The sequence below is a fragment of the Geotrypetes seraphini genome, chromosome 15 (genome assembly GCF_902459505.1).
Source record: "Geotrypetes seraphini chromosome 15, aGeoSer1.1, whole genome shotgun sequence".
Lineage (NCBI taxonomy): Eukaryota > Metazoa > Chordata > Amphibia > Gymnophiona > Dermophiidae > Geotrypetes > Geotrypetes seraphini.
Genome location: NC_047098.1, coordinates 24,291,251 through 24,306,884, shown reverse-complemented (window position 1 = coordinate 24,306,884; position 15,634 = coordinate 24,291,251). Strand labels below are relative to the sequence as shown.

Genomic DNA, 15,634 nt, shown 5'->3' with positions numbered 1-15,634 from the left:
AAAAAGGACGACAAACGGTGATTTTATTATACAAATAAATGCATACCTAAGAATGAAGTACAACTTAGGTGAAAATGTAGATGTTGATAGACAAGAACCTTAAGAATAGGAAAAGTTTAAGTTCAAGAAAACAATTTTAATGTACTAATTAAAACTAGAAATAAGAAATTAAAAATATATTATATATATATATATATGTGTATATATATATATTTTTTTTTTTTTTTTTTAAATCCATTTAAAAAAATCTAAACAAAGTTTATTATGATTAAAAACTGTCGGTTTTATAAAAGCAGTGTTGGTATAGAGATAAGTATAAATGACGCATCCTGAAGGAATCCAATAGATAAAAAACAATGAGTATTAATCATCAAACTAAAGCATTAAAAAATTTAAACAGACGATAATGCTATAAATGATAAAAGGAGAACATAAAACTAAAACACCTAGAGGGAGGAACCTTCTAAGAAATGAAATGCAAAAGACTTACATGCTGAAGTTTACCAGACTGTGCCGTGACGGTTTGGAAACAGTAACCAGAAACCTGACCTTAGGGGCAGCAGTGAGGCTGTGATAGATGTTCCGTTGACTCATAAAGAATAAATAATAAGTAAATGTACTAGCTTAAGGCAAGCCTATAATCCAATACTGTTTGGAAACAGTTTCAAAACACTTTTAAAAGACGACTGGGCCAATGAGAGAGATCAAACTTAGGAAAACAGAAATCAGTGTGGGTGGCTGTAAATACCAAATAAAGAGGCATAACTGTGATAATTTGTAAAGCAATAACTAAAAGAGTGAAATGACCATAAAAAACAAATGCAATTACAATTGAAAAGCATAATCATAAGAGCGTGTGTCCCCAAATGGAGCTCCCAAACTGATATCTGCTTTCCTAAATTTAGTCTCTCATTTGGCCCACTGTCACCTTTTAAAAATGTTTTGAAACTGTTTCCATTGATCATCACATTTCTCTAATTCACTTCTTCCTCATGTTGAGGATCATGCTCCATCTTTGCACTTTTGCTTTATGCTTAATCAGCATTTTTTACCACTCATTTTTGGACACACTCTTTTACCACTTATGGTATTTTAATCACTTCACTCACATGCCAAAACACGTCTCACATTGATGACTTCACTTGTCTCACATCCTTTCAATTTTGCTATGCCTTTGAGTATTCACACTCACAGTTTTGGCTCCATTTATGCGGTACATTTCTCTACAAAAAAGGTATTTGTTCATTCTTAGGACCCCTGAGGAAGACAATCAAGTTGAAACATGGCCTGTGTCAGGTAAGTATACTTAAAACTATTGTGGATACAGTTGATTGCATAGACTACTGCACTGTTATGTGACATAATAAATTCCGCATCAAAAATATCAGATACCTATATGGCGTAAATGCACGTGAGTCGAGTCTCCATTTGAAAGGAAGATCTGGAATGAGAGGGCATAGCATGAAATTAAGAGGTGATAGGCTCAGGAGTAATCTAAGGAAATACTGTTTTACAGAAAGGGTGATAGATGCTCAGGAGTAATCTAAGGAAATACTTTTTTACAGAAAGGGTGATAGATGCGTGGAACAGTCTCTCGGAAGAAGTGGTAGAGACTGTATCTGAATTCAAGAAGGCATGGGATAGGCCCTTGAGATCTCTTAGAGAAAGGAAGAGATAATGGGTTGCTGTGAATGGACAGACTAGATGGGCCATTTGGCCTTTATCTGCCATCATGTTTCTGTGTTTTCTGGAGAGGCCACATGTGAGCCATGGCCCAGGGGACAACCTCCATGGCAGCTGCCATGGAGCCCAGCACCTGAAGATAATGCCAAGCCATTGGAGCCTCCATCTCCAAGAGAGACAGTATTTGTCTCCTGAGCTCCTGTTTGCATGATGCAGGAAGAAAAACAGCCACAGACCATGTCAAAAAGATCGCCCAGATACTCCAGATTCTGGGTCTGTTCCAGATGGCTCTTCCTGAAATTGACGATCCAGCCCAGATGCTAGAGCAACACAACCATTTGATGCACCACCAGCTCGCACTTCTGTCTGGACAGGGCTCTGATTAGCCAATCGTCTAGATAGAGGTGTTCTTGGATCCCCATCTACCAGAGATGAGTCTTAAAAATCATCCGCTGAAAATCAGGGGAGGGAAGTTTCATGGCGACTCCAGGAAGTACTTCTTCACTGAAAGAGTAGTGGATCATTGGAACAGACTCCCACTCCAGGTGATAAAGGCCAGCAGCGTGACGGATTTTAAGAGAAAATGGGATACTCACACGGGATCTTTAAGGGAGTAAATTCAGGGGAGGGGATACTTGGAATGGGCAGACTTGGTGGGCTATAGCCCTTTTCTGCTGCTTTTTTCTATGTTTCTATGTTAAGCACCACCATAACTTTGGTGAACGTTCAGGGGGATGTTGCCAGTCCGAACGGAAGAGCCTTAAACTAGAAATGTTGCTGAAAGATGTGGAACCTCAGATATCTTCTGTGGTCTAGAACAGGGGTAGGCAATTCTGGTCCTCAAGAGCCACAGGCAGGTCAGGTTTTCAGGATATGCACAATAAATATGCATGAGATAGATTTGCATCTCAAGGAGGCAGTGCATGCAAATCCATCTCATATATATTCATTGTGGATATCCTGAAAACCTGACCTCCTGTGGCTCTCAAGGACCAGAATTGCCTACCTTGGTCTAGAAAGATAGGAATGTGAAGATATGCTTCTGTGAGGTCCAGAGACGCCAAAAAGTCTCCTGGAGCCACTGCCGCAATAACTGAGCGGGCTGTCTCCATGTGGAAATGAGTAACCTTTTAAAACTGAACAGGCCCGAGCAATCACCACCCGTCATTTCTTCATTCTACTACTTCTATTATTAATTATTTCTATAGCGCTACCAGACGCACGCAGCACTGAACAGCACTCCCAGTGCTGCACAGTTTCCAGGTGCCTTTGCAGGAACTTATATGCAAATGAGCTCTATTACCACTGCTAAGACATCCCTCTGCTGGCAATGACAGGGTCTTCACCCTGTCACAAAAATGGATTTACTGCTTTGAGATCCAAAATGGACCTCCAGTCTTCTGTGCCTTTCTGTGGCAAGATGAAGTATCTGGAGTATTTGCCTGAGCCTGAATCTTCATCGGTAGCAGGTTCTATGGCCAGAAGTCTTTGGAGCATGGCTTGGACCTTGATCTCCTTCGGCCATCTAGCAGGAGAGTCCAGGGAGGATGGCGATCTTGTGACCCACTCGGATGATATCCGAGGAAATTGGTCTGAGGAAATATTCTCCCAGAAATGCCAATAGCAATCCCCTAATATGTGGGAGTGCAGTCAGCAACCTGGCATCATTGGGGGGGGGGGGGGTTGGAAAGTGGGTTGAGGCAAGCCCCAGAAGACTGTTGGCGCCTGGAGCTGTTGAAGCGTTGCCTGTAACCCTGGAGGGACCTCTGAGTAGAGGGACCCAGGTTGCATTGCCAAGAACAGTGGGAGGAACAAAAATTATCCCTACTCCTGCAAGGGTTTTGGCGAAGTCTATGCTCAGGCAGGGACTTAGGGCAGCAATCTGCCACACTGGTAATAAGATTATCAAGGCCCTTACTGAAAAGCATCTGCCTTTGAAAAGGCAGCCTGCTCAAGATTGCCTTGGACGCTGAGTCACTACCCACTGATGGATCCAAAGCATCCTGCAAGCTGAGACTGCATAAGCCAACACTTTGCTCATGATTCTAATAAGATCGTAGAGGGCATCTTTTACATAATCCACCCTGACAGTCAAAAAAAGGAACAAACTCTCCACAGAAACATCCAAAGAACCACAAAAAGTGGAGTCCCAAAAAAACTTCAACCAGGGAAGTCAAGAGTGCTGTGAGTAGTTACCGTTACATGAAAAAAGGTCTTTGTTGATACAAAACAATCTGACCCCTTTCTGTACAACAGTGTATCGCAAACTGAGTGCCTCCTGAGATTTCTGGTGTGCCGCAACACACTGGCGAGGAAGAGAATTGTCTATGCCGGTTGCTTGCCTTCAGGACATGCTTCTCGCAGCAAGAGGCACGTATTGTAGGAAGTCAACTGGTGCAGATGACTCTCCTCCTAGCCAGCGTCTCTCTACTCCCCACACCTCACGGATCCCTCCACCGGCGGGTCGCAACCAGATGGGCCTCCACACACTTCCGGGTGCCTTCCGGCTGGAGCACTAGATTTAGTGTGCTGTCATCCGGAAAGTTTGTAAGACACTGCTGTACAAGTTGGGGGCAAGCTGTCTCCTCTGCAGAGGGATACAGTGCAGTCTGATGTGACAGGCTCAAACAGCAAAGGAAGCCGCTGCAGCCTCCTTGATTCCCAGAGCAAGAGCTTCAAAGTGCTTCTTCAGAATCAAGTCCACCCTGAGAGTCTGAGAATCCTTCAGCATAATACCACCTTCACTCAGGATAGCTGTACACCCGGTGGCTTGAGCCACTGCCGAATCCTCCTTTGGTTGGTCAAAGAGCTGCTGGAACTTGGGTGCCATGGGATAAAGTCTAGCCGTGGCCTTTGCCATTCTCAAGGAGCCCTCTTGGGGTCTCCCACTGCTCCGTAACCAGAGCAGTAATATCAAGATGAGCTGGAAAGAAAGTGGACATTGGAACCACTCATGACCGTGCATTGGTAAGTGGAGAGCTGAGTGTCCAGCTATAATTCTTTAATAGCATCAGAAATAAAGTTGTGGACAGAGACAGACTTGAAGAGGCAGTGGATACAAGGATTTGTTCCCCTGATCCAGAGCCAAGGAGGCCTCAGGACTGCCCGACCCAAAAAGGGAGCCTGAATCATCCAGGACAGCATCAGGGCCGTGGGATAAAAGTGGGATGAAGTCTGACCTACAGTCCACTCAATCTTGCTCCGAAAGATAGATGGAGCGGAGCTAGGGTCTGGCCCATGTAACCAAGAAGCAGACACCGGTGGGAGGAGGGAGGAAGATGCACCCTGGGTCAATGGTTGCGCACCTTTAGATTGCATTATTTGTCTTGGCTGTTTCAGGAAGGCGCTCCACATAAGATTCACAAACTCCAGGGAGAAACCTAGTGCAGGGGAAGTAACTGAAGCCTGAAGATCCTCCGGCTGGGCTCTCGTGAAGTCCTCAGACGCCATGCACATTTACTTCACATTATCACAAGAGAGTCCTAGGTGATATTTTTTTACCCATCTCACAAACCCATAGCGGTTCAACTGAAGCACCTGTCCCTCCTTTGCACACGCTGTGGCATGCATAACACAGTCAGTCCTTCGCCAGGCGTGCGAATAAATTCAACATGAATTTTCGTCTTCACCCCCTGAGGAATTCATTCCAGATGATTAGAATCAAAATCAGGGGGTTTTGAGGTAGATATATGCTTTTGAAAAAAAGATCGTTTGAAATCCAAGGTGGCCAGTGCCAGGAAAATCATGCCAGAAATGGCCCATGGAGACTTTTTCAAAAAAGTTAGAAACACAGAAAAAAAGGGTTTTGGTGGTAGGAGACTTGAACCCTAACCCCAGAAATCCTCAGAATTGGGATTTTTTGACCCACCCCGATTTTCCCATAGGAATCAATGGGGCTTTAGTTCTGTGTTGGTGCCTTCAGCTCTTTCAATACAGCCAAAAAGGTGGAAAGGACTTTTTGCCTCAGATGCTTCCAGCAAATCAAGGAATTTTCAAGCTGCTAGCCGAACAGACACAGCCTCTATCCCTCAGGGACCCTTGAAGCATGACAGGGGTGGGTAAATATGCAGTCGTCACCCTAATACTGCAAGGGATGTTACACAGGGTGCCCATAGCCTGCATCCAAGCCTTGAAAAACTTGGAAGGTGAGCTGGACCCAGAAGCCCAGAAGAAACACAGCAGGCTGGCTCTCCAGGTCCACTTGAAGATTTGCCCTGCAGGGCTGCAGTCCAGCTCAACTGAACCTGTTGTGTCCTTTCCCAGGCAGAGAATCCCCCAGAAGGGGGTCTCAAGGAACCGAAGACTCAGTAAAATGAACTTTGGACGAGAAAAAGAAAAAAGCTAAGCAGAGCAGATCAGAAACACCTCTGCACGGTTTGCTTGAAGAAGAAAAACTGGATGGTGGATGGTGCACTGTGCTCTGTCTCTAGATGGGAGGTGCTCAAAGTTATAAATGTTCTCACTTCTGCAAGTCCAGTTTGCGGGAGCAGATTGATCACCACGTGTATAGAATCCATAGTAGATGTAACAGAATGTAGCTTCTAACTGGATTTTGTCACTTTCAAATTAAATTAAAATGTAATTTCTACAAGAGAATCATCTTTTAATGGCAATAAGAAAATAAATATATGAATGAAAGTAGTAAACCTTACTGTATATATTTATGAAATACATTAAAGGTGAGATGTACTTCCACCTGCAAAAAATGTGATATGCCCTGTGACTACAGTCACTGATATGATTTCCACCTCCTATACAACTCTGCCAGATTGGGATACATGGAGTGTGGCCTGTAATTTAGATGTTATATGTGCTGCCATACTTAACATTATTATCTGTTAGTTTAGTTTTCAGTTGCCAGTTTGCTTGCAGCTTACCCAGTAGCATGGATTAAATTTGAATCCATATCTCTTCATTGAAAGCATGCCTAGAGAACCTTGTCTGCTGCTCCTTTTTTGTATTTGATTTGAATTGCCTAGGTAGGGACAGTCCCAGTAGCATGTTTAATATATCACTGTCACATAATATTTGTGATTGAGAGGAAAGTGCACTTCCATTAATAGTGTGTTTTTGAAGCAGTTAACCGTTACTGGTTATCATCCTTGTAACACACAGGCAAGGAGATTGCAGTTAGCAAATGGCCCTGGATACAGTCAGAGTTCCCAGAGTCCATGTGAGTTGACTGAGCCCGGGGTCACTCTTCTATTGCTTCTGTTTTTCCAGTCCTATTTCCCTGTAGGTCAGTGCCTTCCCTTTCCTCTGTGCTGAGAGGCAAGGTTTCCACTTTAAAAATTCAAATGCTGCTTTGGCAAGTCAGTTGTCACTTAAGACATTTTTGGAAGAGATAGTTGAATTGAGGTCATAGCAGATGGCGTTCCAGGTAATCAGCAGGTGACGTGAAACAACATTTGAGCTTTGGAGTTCACTGTGTTCTCTCTCCCCAAGGTGTGGTAAAAGTCACTGCTTGCTTTTTAGGTTCAGCAGGACCTGTACATCCATTGGTTGACCCCTTAACAGCTGGACCTCATTTGGCACGGTTCCCTTATCCTCCTGGTGCTTTACCAAACCCACTGATTGGGCAGCCCCCCCATGAACATGAGATGCTCCGGCACCCAGTGTTTGGTGAGTCCCACATTCACAAATGACTGGTATTGAGCAGTAGAATATGAAGTGATATTTTTCAAAGTTCTTATGAGGGAATTGAATTTCATTTTGTGTGAGAATATGACCTTTTTTTTAGGAGGGGATGTTTTTCCACTGTCATTTTATTTTGTTACTGATGAATTGTAAGATCGGGGGGTGGGGGAAGGGTTATTGAATTGATTGTACCTTGTCTTGTACAGACATAAGGCAGATTATAATTTTTTTTATGGCTATGTTTTTTTGGAAGTGGGAGGATTGGACATACTCTTCTGCTATTTATGAGCATCCTCATTGAACAGGTCATGGGGAGTTGAGTACCTGTTGCAGATATGATATTTAGGGTTTCTTTTATAATTGCCTGCACCATATTGTATTGTAGATAATGCTAGGTTGATCTAGTATCTTAGTGGAAAGTGCTGCACACTGCTATGCAGAGAATATGGGTTTGAATGTTAGTTTGGGTCATTTTTCCCCTGGGTCAGCTGGACTTAAGGCCCCCAAGAAGAGGAAATTTCCAATAAAACCTGAAGTAATCTGAAAAACTTGTATTGAAAAATCTATCACTGTAACTATGGCAATTGTAACCTTTAAACTGTACATTTTGTATATAGGTATTAGATCCCTAATGTGACTAGTTAAGATAAAAACTTGAAAAAAACATGCACTGTTAAGATAACTATGAGAGCTACTAGATCCCCTAGTTTGTCTCAAGTTAGGATACAACCTTCTATTATAAACCTATACTGTAATTATGTCACATTGTAACCTGTTAACTATATGAAAAGTATGTTTAACCTGTAACCCTTTCTGAGCTCTTTGGGGACAACGGAATAGAAAACAAATAAGTAATGTGTTGGTTATAACCTTAAACCACAGGACATAATATAGGAGGTAACTGTTTGGTCCGCTGGCAAAATGTGATCATAACAAGTTCAAGTTTCAAGTTTAATAAAATTTTGATAAAATCGCAATTTCGAAATTCAAAGCGATCAGATTTGAGCTGATAACTGGAGTGACATCACTAAAGAAATCTACTGTGTTGGCATTTAATTTTCGCAAGGGCAACCATGGTTAAAAAGAAACTAAAAGGGTCTGTGGCAAAGGTCAGAAGTGTAAACCATGCGTGGATGTTGTTTAAAAATACCATTGTGGAAGCCCAGATCAGATGTATTCCACACATTCAAAAAGGTGGAAAGAAGAGAAAACGAGAGCCGGCATGGTTAAAATGTGAAGTGAAAAAGGCTTTTTACAGCCAAGAAAACATCCTTTAAAGAATGGAAAAAGGATTCCAATGAAGAAAATAAGAAGACACATAAGCCTGGCAAGTTAGATGCAAACATGACCCACCCTCATCTTTCTGATAAAGAAAGCTAAACAAGAATATGAAGAACAACTTGCCAAAGAGGCAAAAACTAGTAGGAAAAAGGAAGTATTGTTGCCTCTGTATAAGACTTAATGATACCTCAGAATATTGTGTACAATTCGGTAGACCGCACCTTCAAAAAAAGAAGGAAGTTGATCCAGAGGAAGACTACTAAAATGGTACGTGGTCTTCATTATAAGGCGTATGGGGACAGACTTAAAGATCTCAATCTATATTATTTGGAGAAAAGGCGAGAGAGGGGAGATATGATAGAGATGTTTAAATACCTAACTGATGTAAATGTGCATAAGTCGAGTCTCTTTCATTTGAAAGGAAGCTCTGGAATGAGAGGGCATAGGATGAAATTAAGAGGTGATAGGCTCCAGAGTAATCTAAGGAAACACTTTTTTACAGAAAAGGTGGTAGATGCATGGAACAGTCTCCCAGAAGTAGTGGTAGAGACAGAGACTGTCTGAATTCAAATTTCCCATGACTCCATAGTAACACTTCCTTTTTGTGTAAAAATTAAGCCTTTGGAAATCCTATGGAAACATTTTATGCTTATCAACCAAAAGTGGAAGCATCTCAACAGGGCAGAATGGATTGGCTAATTTTGATCTTTTTTCTGATGTCATTTGCTGTGTTCAGTAGTGATACCTTTATGGGCAATCTTAGGGTCCCAAGTTCTCCTGGTTTCACAGGAAGTCTTGGTTGGGCAGATTTGGTAGGAATGTAAACATAGGGGAGAGGAGATCTTGAGTAATTACAAATGAAGCTAATTCTCTTGTAATTCTATCAATTAAGTCTTCTGCCATACTGGCTCTGGTTTTCTTCATCTCCTTGGATTTGTGTCCTTCAAGTGTGTTCCAACCATAGACATTTTGTTCATGCTGTTACATGTCTTTCGCAGTATCTCCTGGGTGTCATAACTGAGTTTTCTGAGTATAAAAATCAAGGCCTAGGATGAGAGGTGAAAAACCATGTTTATTCTGTCCTCTCATTACTGTCCTTTGTCAGCATACAGACAGTCTTCTGAGGAATTCTGTGCCCTCAACAGAACTCTTCAACCATTTGGCTGATATCCAAGTGTAGAATCTGCACTGCGAGCTAGGGACAGCTGGGAAAGTTTCACCATTTCATCTAACCCAACTAGAAATGTGTTATTGTTAAAGCAAGAGGGTTAAACTTGCCAAAAAAAGAGAAGTTTTTCTTCCTTCCTTTACCAGCTTTGGGCATGTATTCTGTTTTTTTTCATCATTTTGCTAATAGTTTCTGCTTAATTGCATTTCTTCTTGCAGGTACCCCTTACCCTCGAGACTTACCTGGTGCCATCCCACCCCCCATGTCAGCAGCTCATCAGCTGCAAGCCATGCATGCCCAATCAGCTGAGCTGCAGAGGTTGGCAATGGAGCAACAGTGGTTACATGGGCACCCCCACATGCATGGTGGCCACTTACCTAGTCAGGAAGATTACTACAGGTGAGTAACTCAAGAGAGAACTTGAATGGGAATCGAAATCTTGATGGAGAATTTTTTTGCCTTGATAAATCAATTGACTGCCTTCTGTTTTCATTTTTCTTGGCTTTCCATTTTGGTTCTTCAATCTCTTTAAATTCAAAGTTTTATTGGTCATTTGTATGATTAATAATCAAGTAGGAAAGAGAGCATGAGAATATAAATGTACAAAAGACCTTTTATCAGAATTTGGTTCCTTTTTGTACTTGTGCATTTTATGTTTTCTCTATACTGCTATACCAGTGGTCTCAAACTCAAACCCTTTGGAGGGCCACATTTTGGATTTGTAGGTACTTGGAGGGCCTCAGAAAAAATAGGTAATGTCTTATTAAAGAAATGACAATTTTGCATGAAGTAAAACTCTTTATAGTTTATAAATCTTTCCTTTTGACTAAGTCTTAATAATAATATTGTAATTTATAGCTAAAGAGACATATGATCAAGAAACTGTTTTATTTTACTTTTGTGATTATGATAAACATACCGAGGGCCTCAAAATAGTACCTGGTGGGCCGCATGTGGCCCCTGGGCCGCGAGTTTGAGACCACTGTGCTATACAGTCAAAATGCCTACTGAGATCAGGAACTAGTGCGAAAAGCCTAATAAGCATGGCCAGTGAACAAATGAGTTACCGTGGCAAAATGAAATATTCTTACTCAATCTTTTTACTGTACCAGAGGTTCCTGCCTAAGCAAGTTATGATTCATTCAATTAAGTGTAAATATAAATGATTTTTAGGATTTGTTTAGTCACATCAGGTACTTCTGAATAGTACTGACTGTACCAGAACAATCAGCCACCTAGACTGATCTCTCTCTAACATTGCAGTGTTGTCTTATGCTATTTGCTGTAGGAAGTCTTGCCATCACTGACACCTCTCCCTCCCTTCCTCTTTCAGTCGACTGAAGAAAGAAGGTGACAAGCAACTATAATCCTATTACTCAGCCAAAGTGCTGGCTGTGGGATGACCAGTTCTTGAGAGAAAAGTGCAAAATCTGATGGACCATCAGAGGCAGTGGTGAACGGAAATCAAGGGACAATATCTGTATAGTTTTTTCTATTAAAAAAAAAAAAAGCCACTTGAAAGATGTTCCAACCTACTATTGCTCACTCACAGAAATGGCGCCTTGAGACTGGTTTGTCTCTCCCTGCATGACGCTATTCTGATGCCTCATGGGAAAAAAATAATTAGCCAGGGAATGGCCTGTTGCCTCCAGAGAGTTCTGTCTCTCATAGGTGCTAGAATCCAGTTACTCTGTCACTGTGCGTTGAGACATTCAGTTCTAGTAATAATTACAGAGTGGATGAAAACCAAGGATTTCAGACAGTGTGCAAGTTTCCAATTGAAGTGCTATAACTAAAAACCATCTTTTATTTTAATACATTGTAGGAAAATCTTCAGAATTTTACAAGTGCTCTGTTCTGTAAGCATGGCTTTTTAAATCTGTAAATAAGTTTAAAGAGAAACAAACACACATTTAGAGTCCTGTTTTATCCACTTGACATTACTAATTTTGAATACCTGCCTGGTACTAAGAGATTAGAGTTGATTTTGTAACATGATTTATTATCCCTTTAATTAAAGGGGAACAATTGGGTGGCACTAATTTCCAAGGGAAAAGCTGAAAACTCAGCATATTAATAGCATTAAAAGATGACAAAAATGTTACACAGGTAAATCCATTTTATTTAGATTTATTTTGTTTTGGAGGGGGATTAATAAACTTGTCCTAGACCCTGGTGCTGAACTCCCAGGGATTTGCCACCTCCTCCTCTCTGCCAGTCTCAGACATACTCCAGTATCTTCCCATTCTCCTTTTTCCTCATAGCAGAAATCAAAAGAATTGCTTTACAGACTTTATCATAGTCTATTCTCTGATAGATTTTCCAGCATTGCTCCTCTCTGTGTTAAAGTTGAGGCTAGATCCCTATTTGATCGTTTATGCACATAAAGCTTTCATACAGATACAGTTCCATCAGTGAAAATGCTTTTACTTTCCCCATCTGCACTAAGTAGTTTTGTGGCCCACCCTCATCTTTTTATATAAGGACTAACAGCTTCATCACCTTAACAATACATTTCAGCCAGTAATCCCACACCAGAGTTGCATTGCAGGCCCATTGCCAATGTATATGAAGGTACTGATGGATTCTCTTCCACAGTAGTAAAGGCAATAAGATTTAACTAATGTCTGCACTTTCCATCTACTGTATCCCAAAACTACCACACTCAAGCTGGATCTTCTCTGAGGCAGCATGAAATGAGGAGATCCCCTGATAATCTGCATTCACTTGGTAGGCAGACCTCAGGTCTCATCTGTAGACTGTTATATGTGGAGGTTGATGTCTTGGTACTGTACTGAGCTGCAACAGATAAAAGGGGTGATTTGATCATTCTTTGCAATGTGGTATGCACTTACTACTTGATGCCTGTTTATCACAGGCCTTGTAAACTGTAATGTAACAATTCTGACATCAGTGGACAGTATATGCCAAGTGGGGAGAACGTGGTTCTGCTAAATATATTTAGCCACCCCACTTCAGTTTTTTAAAATCCTCTTTCTTGTTCCTTAATTGTTGTCCCCATTATGTAACTCCGAATGCTAGAACCTGTATGAGAGTCGTCATTTCAAATTCTGTAATTTTAACACTGGCCTAAGCATAGAATAGTACCCTGGGGACCAAACTTGATTGATATTTTAATAGAGAAACAAAAACCCATGAAAGTTTTAACAGCAAGATATGAAGAGTATAAACTTTGTTTTTAATATCTTTAAGTAGCTTCTAGTTTTGAAAGAAATAGTAGAAAAGGGGTTGACTCTTACTTGTAAGATATTAAAATATCAAGTAAACTGAGCCTTCATCCTTCCCCCTCTAGTTATTGCCATGTTTTGCAGTGTAAGGAAGACTAGTCATAAAATGCAGTAAGAACAGATTAAGTGAGACTGATGGCTTGTGACAATTTTTTTACTGGGAACTAACAAAAGATCATTCTTTCTGCAAGGCCAGTTCTGCCATGCGGGGGCAGACCCAGAGGGATCTAGGCACCCAGACGATGATGTGCCTGGGCCTCACTATATAAGGCTCCTCGGCCCTGCCTCCCCACCCCTGGGCAATAAGACTTCTCTCTTTCTTCCCCCATCTCTCCTCTCCTCTAGTGCATCATTTCATTCTCTTCTTTCCCCCTTCATCCCCCATGCATAACTTCTCTCTCTTCACCCTCCCCCAAACTTCTGCATCATCTTTCCCTCCACCCGCTTTCCCCAGGCTACCTTAAGCTGTGTTTTTCTGGAGGACAGCAATTGAGGGATGCTGTCGACAGCCTGTTTGGAGCCTCTCTTCTGACTCGAACTGCCCCCATATAAATCAGAAGTTGTATCAGAGGGATAATTTGCATCAGAAGAGAGGCTCCAAGCAGGCCAGGATGGCATCTCTGAATTGCTGCTGCTGAGCACCTCCAGAAAGATGCCATTTGTGCTGGATTGCAGAAAGGGGGAAGGGAGGCACTGGGCAACTGCCCAGTTGCCTGAATGGTCAGTTTGCCCCATCTTCTATGTATGTCATGAGCAGAAGCTCATGGAGCTTATAATGCAAGAACAATTGATGTAATTTCAGAAGAATCTACTTTCTAACCAAAAGACAATGAAATCAAAACCAAAATGTGAAATGTGGTGAAATGCAGGCCCATACTCATAGGAGCAAGGTACCTTGCTGGCCTGCAGGTAATACACTGCTCAGCCTAGCAGAGGACAGGCTGAAATGCAGGCCCATTCTCTTCCCACCCAGCCCCCCAGCTATTCCTGGTTGCATACAGTTTATTTTTCTTGCCATGTTCCTCCTGAAGGCTCATTAGCAAATTTTTATATATATCAAACTATTTATTTAAATATTTTTTAAGCTATTTTGGTCATGAAGGGGGAGGACCTGGAGTTGGTTAAGCATACCTTTATCTATTGCAGCTCTTTTTTAACCACACATTTGCTAAGAAATCTCTTATTTTAGTTATCTTCCCCCTTTTCTGTTCAGGTATGTGGAGAGGATGTCTAGTTTTTGTTCATTTGCTTTTGTGTCCAGACCTATTTTGTGCAGTGTCGCCATGGTCCCACCTCTCATTTGTTTTACTGCAGCATTAAAACAGAGTGTATATTCTGATTGTTCCATTTCTATATATATATAAATATAAATATATATATATATGGAATCTTTTAATGTATATATGAGTAGATTGCCATGGGGTAACACAGTGTAAAACAGAGTAGAAACCCAGAAAAGTGTGAGTTCTGTGTTCTCCATTTTGAGTATTTTGTAATTTTTTTGAAATATTTGTGGACATAAATAAACAAAGCTACACCACAGCAGCTGGACCTGGTGTATAAGCTTTACCTATCTATTGTTGATGTACCTGGAGGGGCACAAAGGGGGAGTTATAGACTGCTTCAGCCTAAGAAAAATCTTGTGGTACAGGGAATCTTCAGAGTGACTTTCCACAGCATGCAAGTCTCATTCCAGTAGGTTTGGTGGTATTTTTACACTGCAAGCATAAACTGTCTGAAAGAGGGAAAAGAAACTATGTACATCTAAAGGTTTTTGAATCCTTCCCCATTGCTTTTGAAATTTGTGATTGTCATCAGAATTCCCTTCCAACATTGCACTAGTACATTCCAAAATTGCTGCATAAAGAACTGGAGAGTTTAAGAATATAAGAGTTAAATCTTTGGTCTGTCCAAGTAAATAGCATCAAGCCCATTGACTTGTTTCCAACAGTGACCAATACAGCTCACAAGTACCTGCAAGATCCCAAAAGAGTAAAACAGATTTTGTAGTGCAATAGGTATGTCATTCTGTACGGACAGGTAATAATAGCCCATGCTCGTGAGCCGTGCAAAAGGAATCCGCTCCAGCTTTTGAATCTTCTTCCCAGAGGGCTCTGCTGCCACCTTCAGATTTTCCTTCTGCATGTGAACCGAAAGGAGTGATTCTGATCTGCTCTGTTTTTAGTCTGATTCATTCATTTTTGACTGCTTTTGTTGCTCAGAGCTCCCCTTGTCAAGGCTTAAGCTCTGCGTGGAGGAGAAGCAGACTGAGGTCTTCAACTGACAAGCCAATCTCTCTGTGGTACCTATTGGTCAACCTGAAGAAGCTTTTCTGGCACTCTGAGTCCATTCCCCTTGTAGCATTGCTCACCTACTGGGTCGCAGAGACGAGCACAGTGTCGGGCATCTATAGGGGGCTCAGCAGGGTTCCACAGGGTATCAGCAGCGTTTCTTCTCCCCCTTTTCACGTGTGGGTCTGTGGGGGTGGGAAGCTCAGACTCCCGTTCGACTGGCAGCTTGAAGGTTCAGCATTGGAGAAGCAGTTCTTTTGAGTCAGTAATTTCTTCTCCCAGATCCAGCTACTTTTAGGAGCTGAGGCAGGCTGCAACACATAATC

The 15,634-nt window shown here is 41.7% G+C and overlaps 1 protein-coding gene across 9 annotated transcripts in view; it reads left to right on the top strand.

Moving 5' to 3' along the window:
* Positions 1-14,559, top strand: part of RERE (arginine-glutamic acid dipeptide repeats) — a 468,133-nt gene extending 453,574 nt beyond the window's left edge. For all 9 annotated transcript variants that reach the window (XM_033922383.1, XM_033922386.1, XM_033922385.1 and 6 more), the window contains 3 exons: positions 7,159-7,305; positions 9,988-10,168; positions 11,103-14,559. In XM_033922383.1, the coding sequence (XP_033778274.1) occupies positions 7,159-7,305; positions 9,988-10,168; positions 11,103-11,136 (362 nt within the window). In that variant the 3' untranslated portion in view covers positions 11,137-14,559. The remainder of the gene's footprint in view (positions 1-7,158; positions 7,306-9,987; positions 10,169-11,102) is intronic.
* The last annotated feature ends 1,075 nt before the right edge of the window (positions 14,560-15,634 follow it).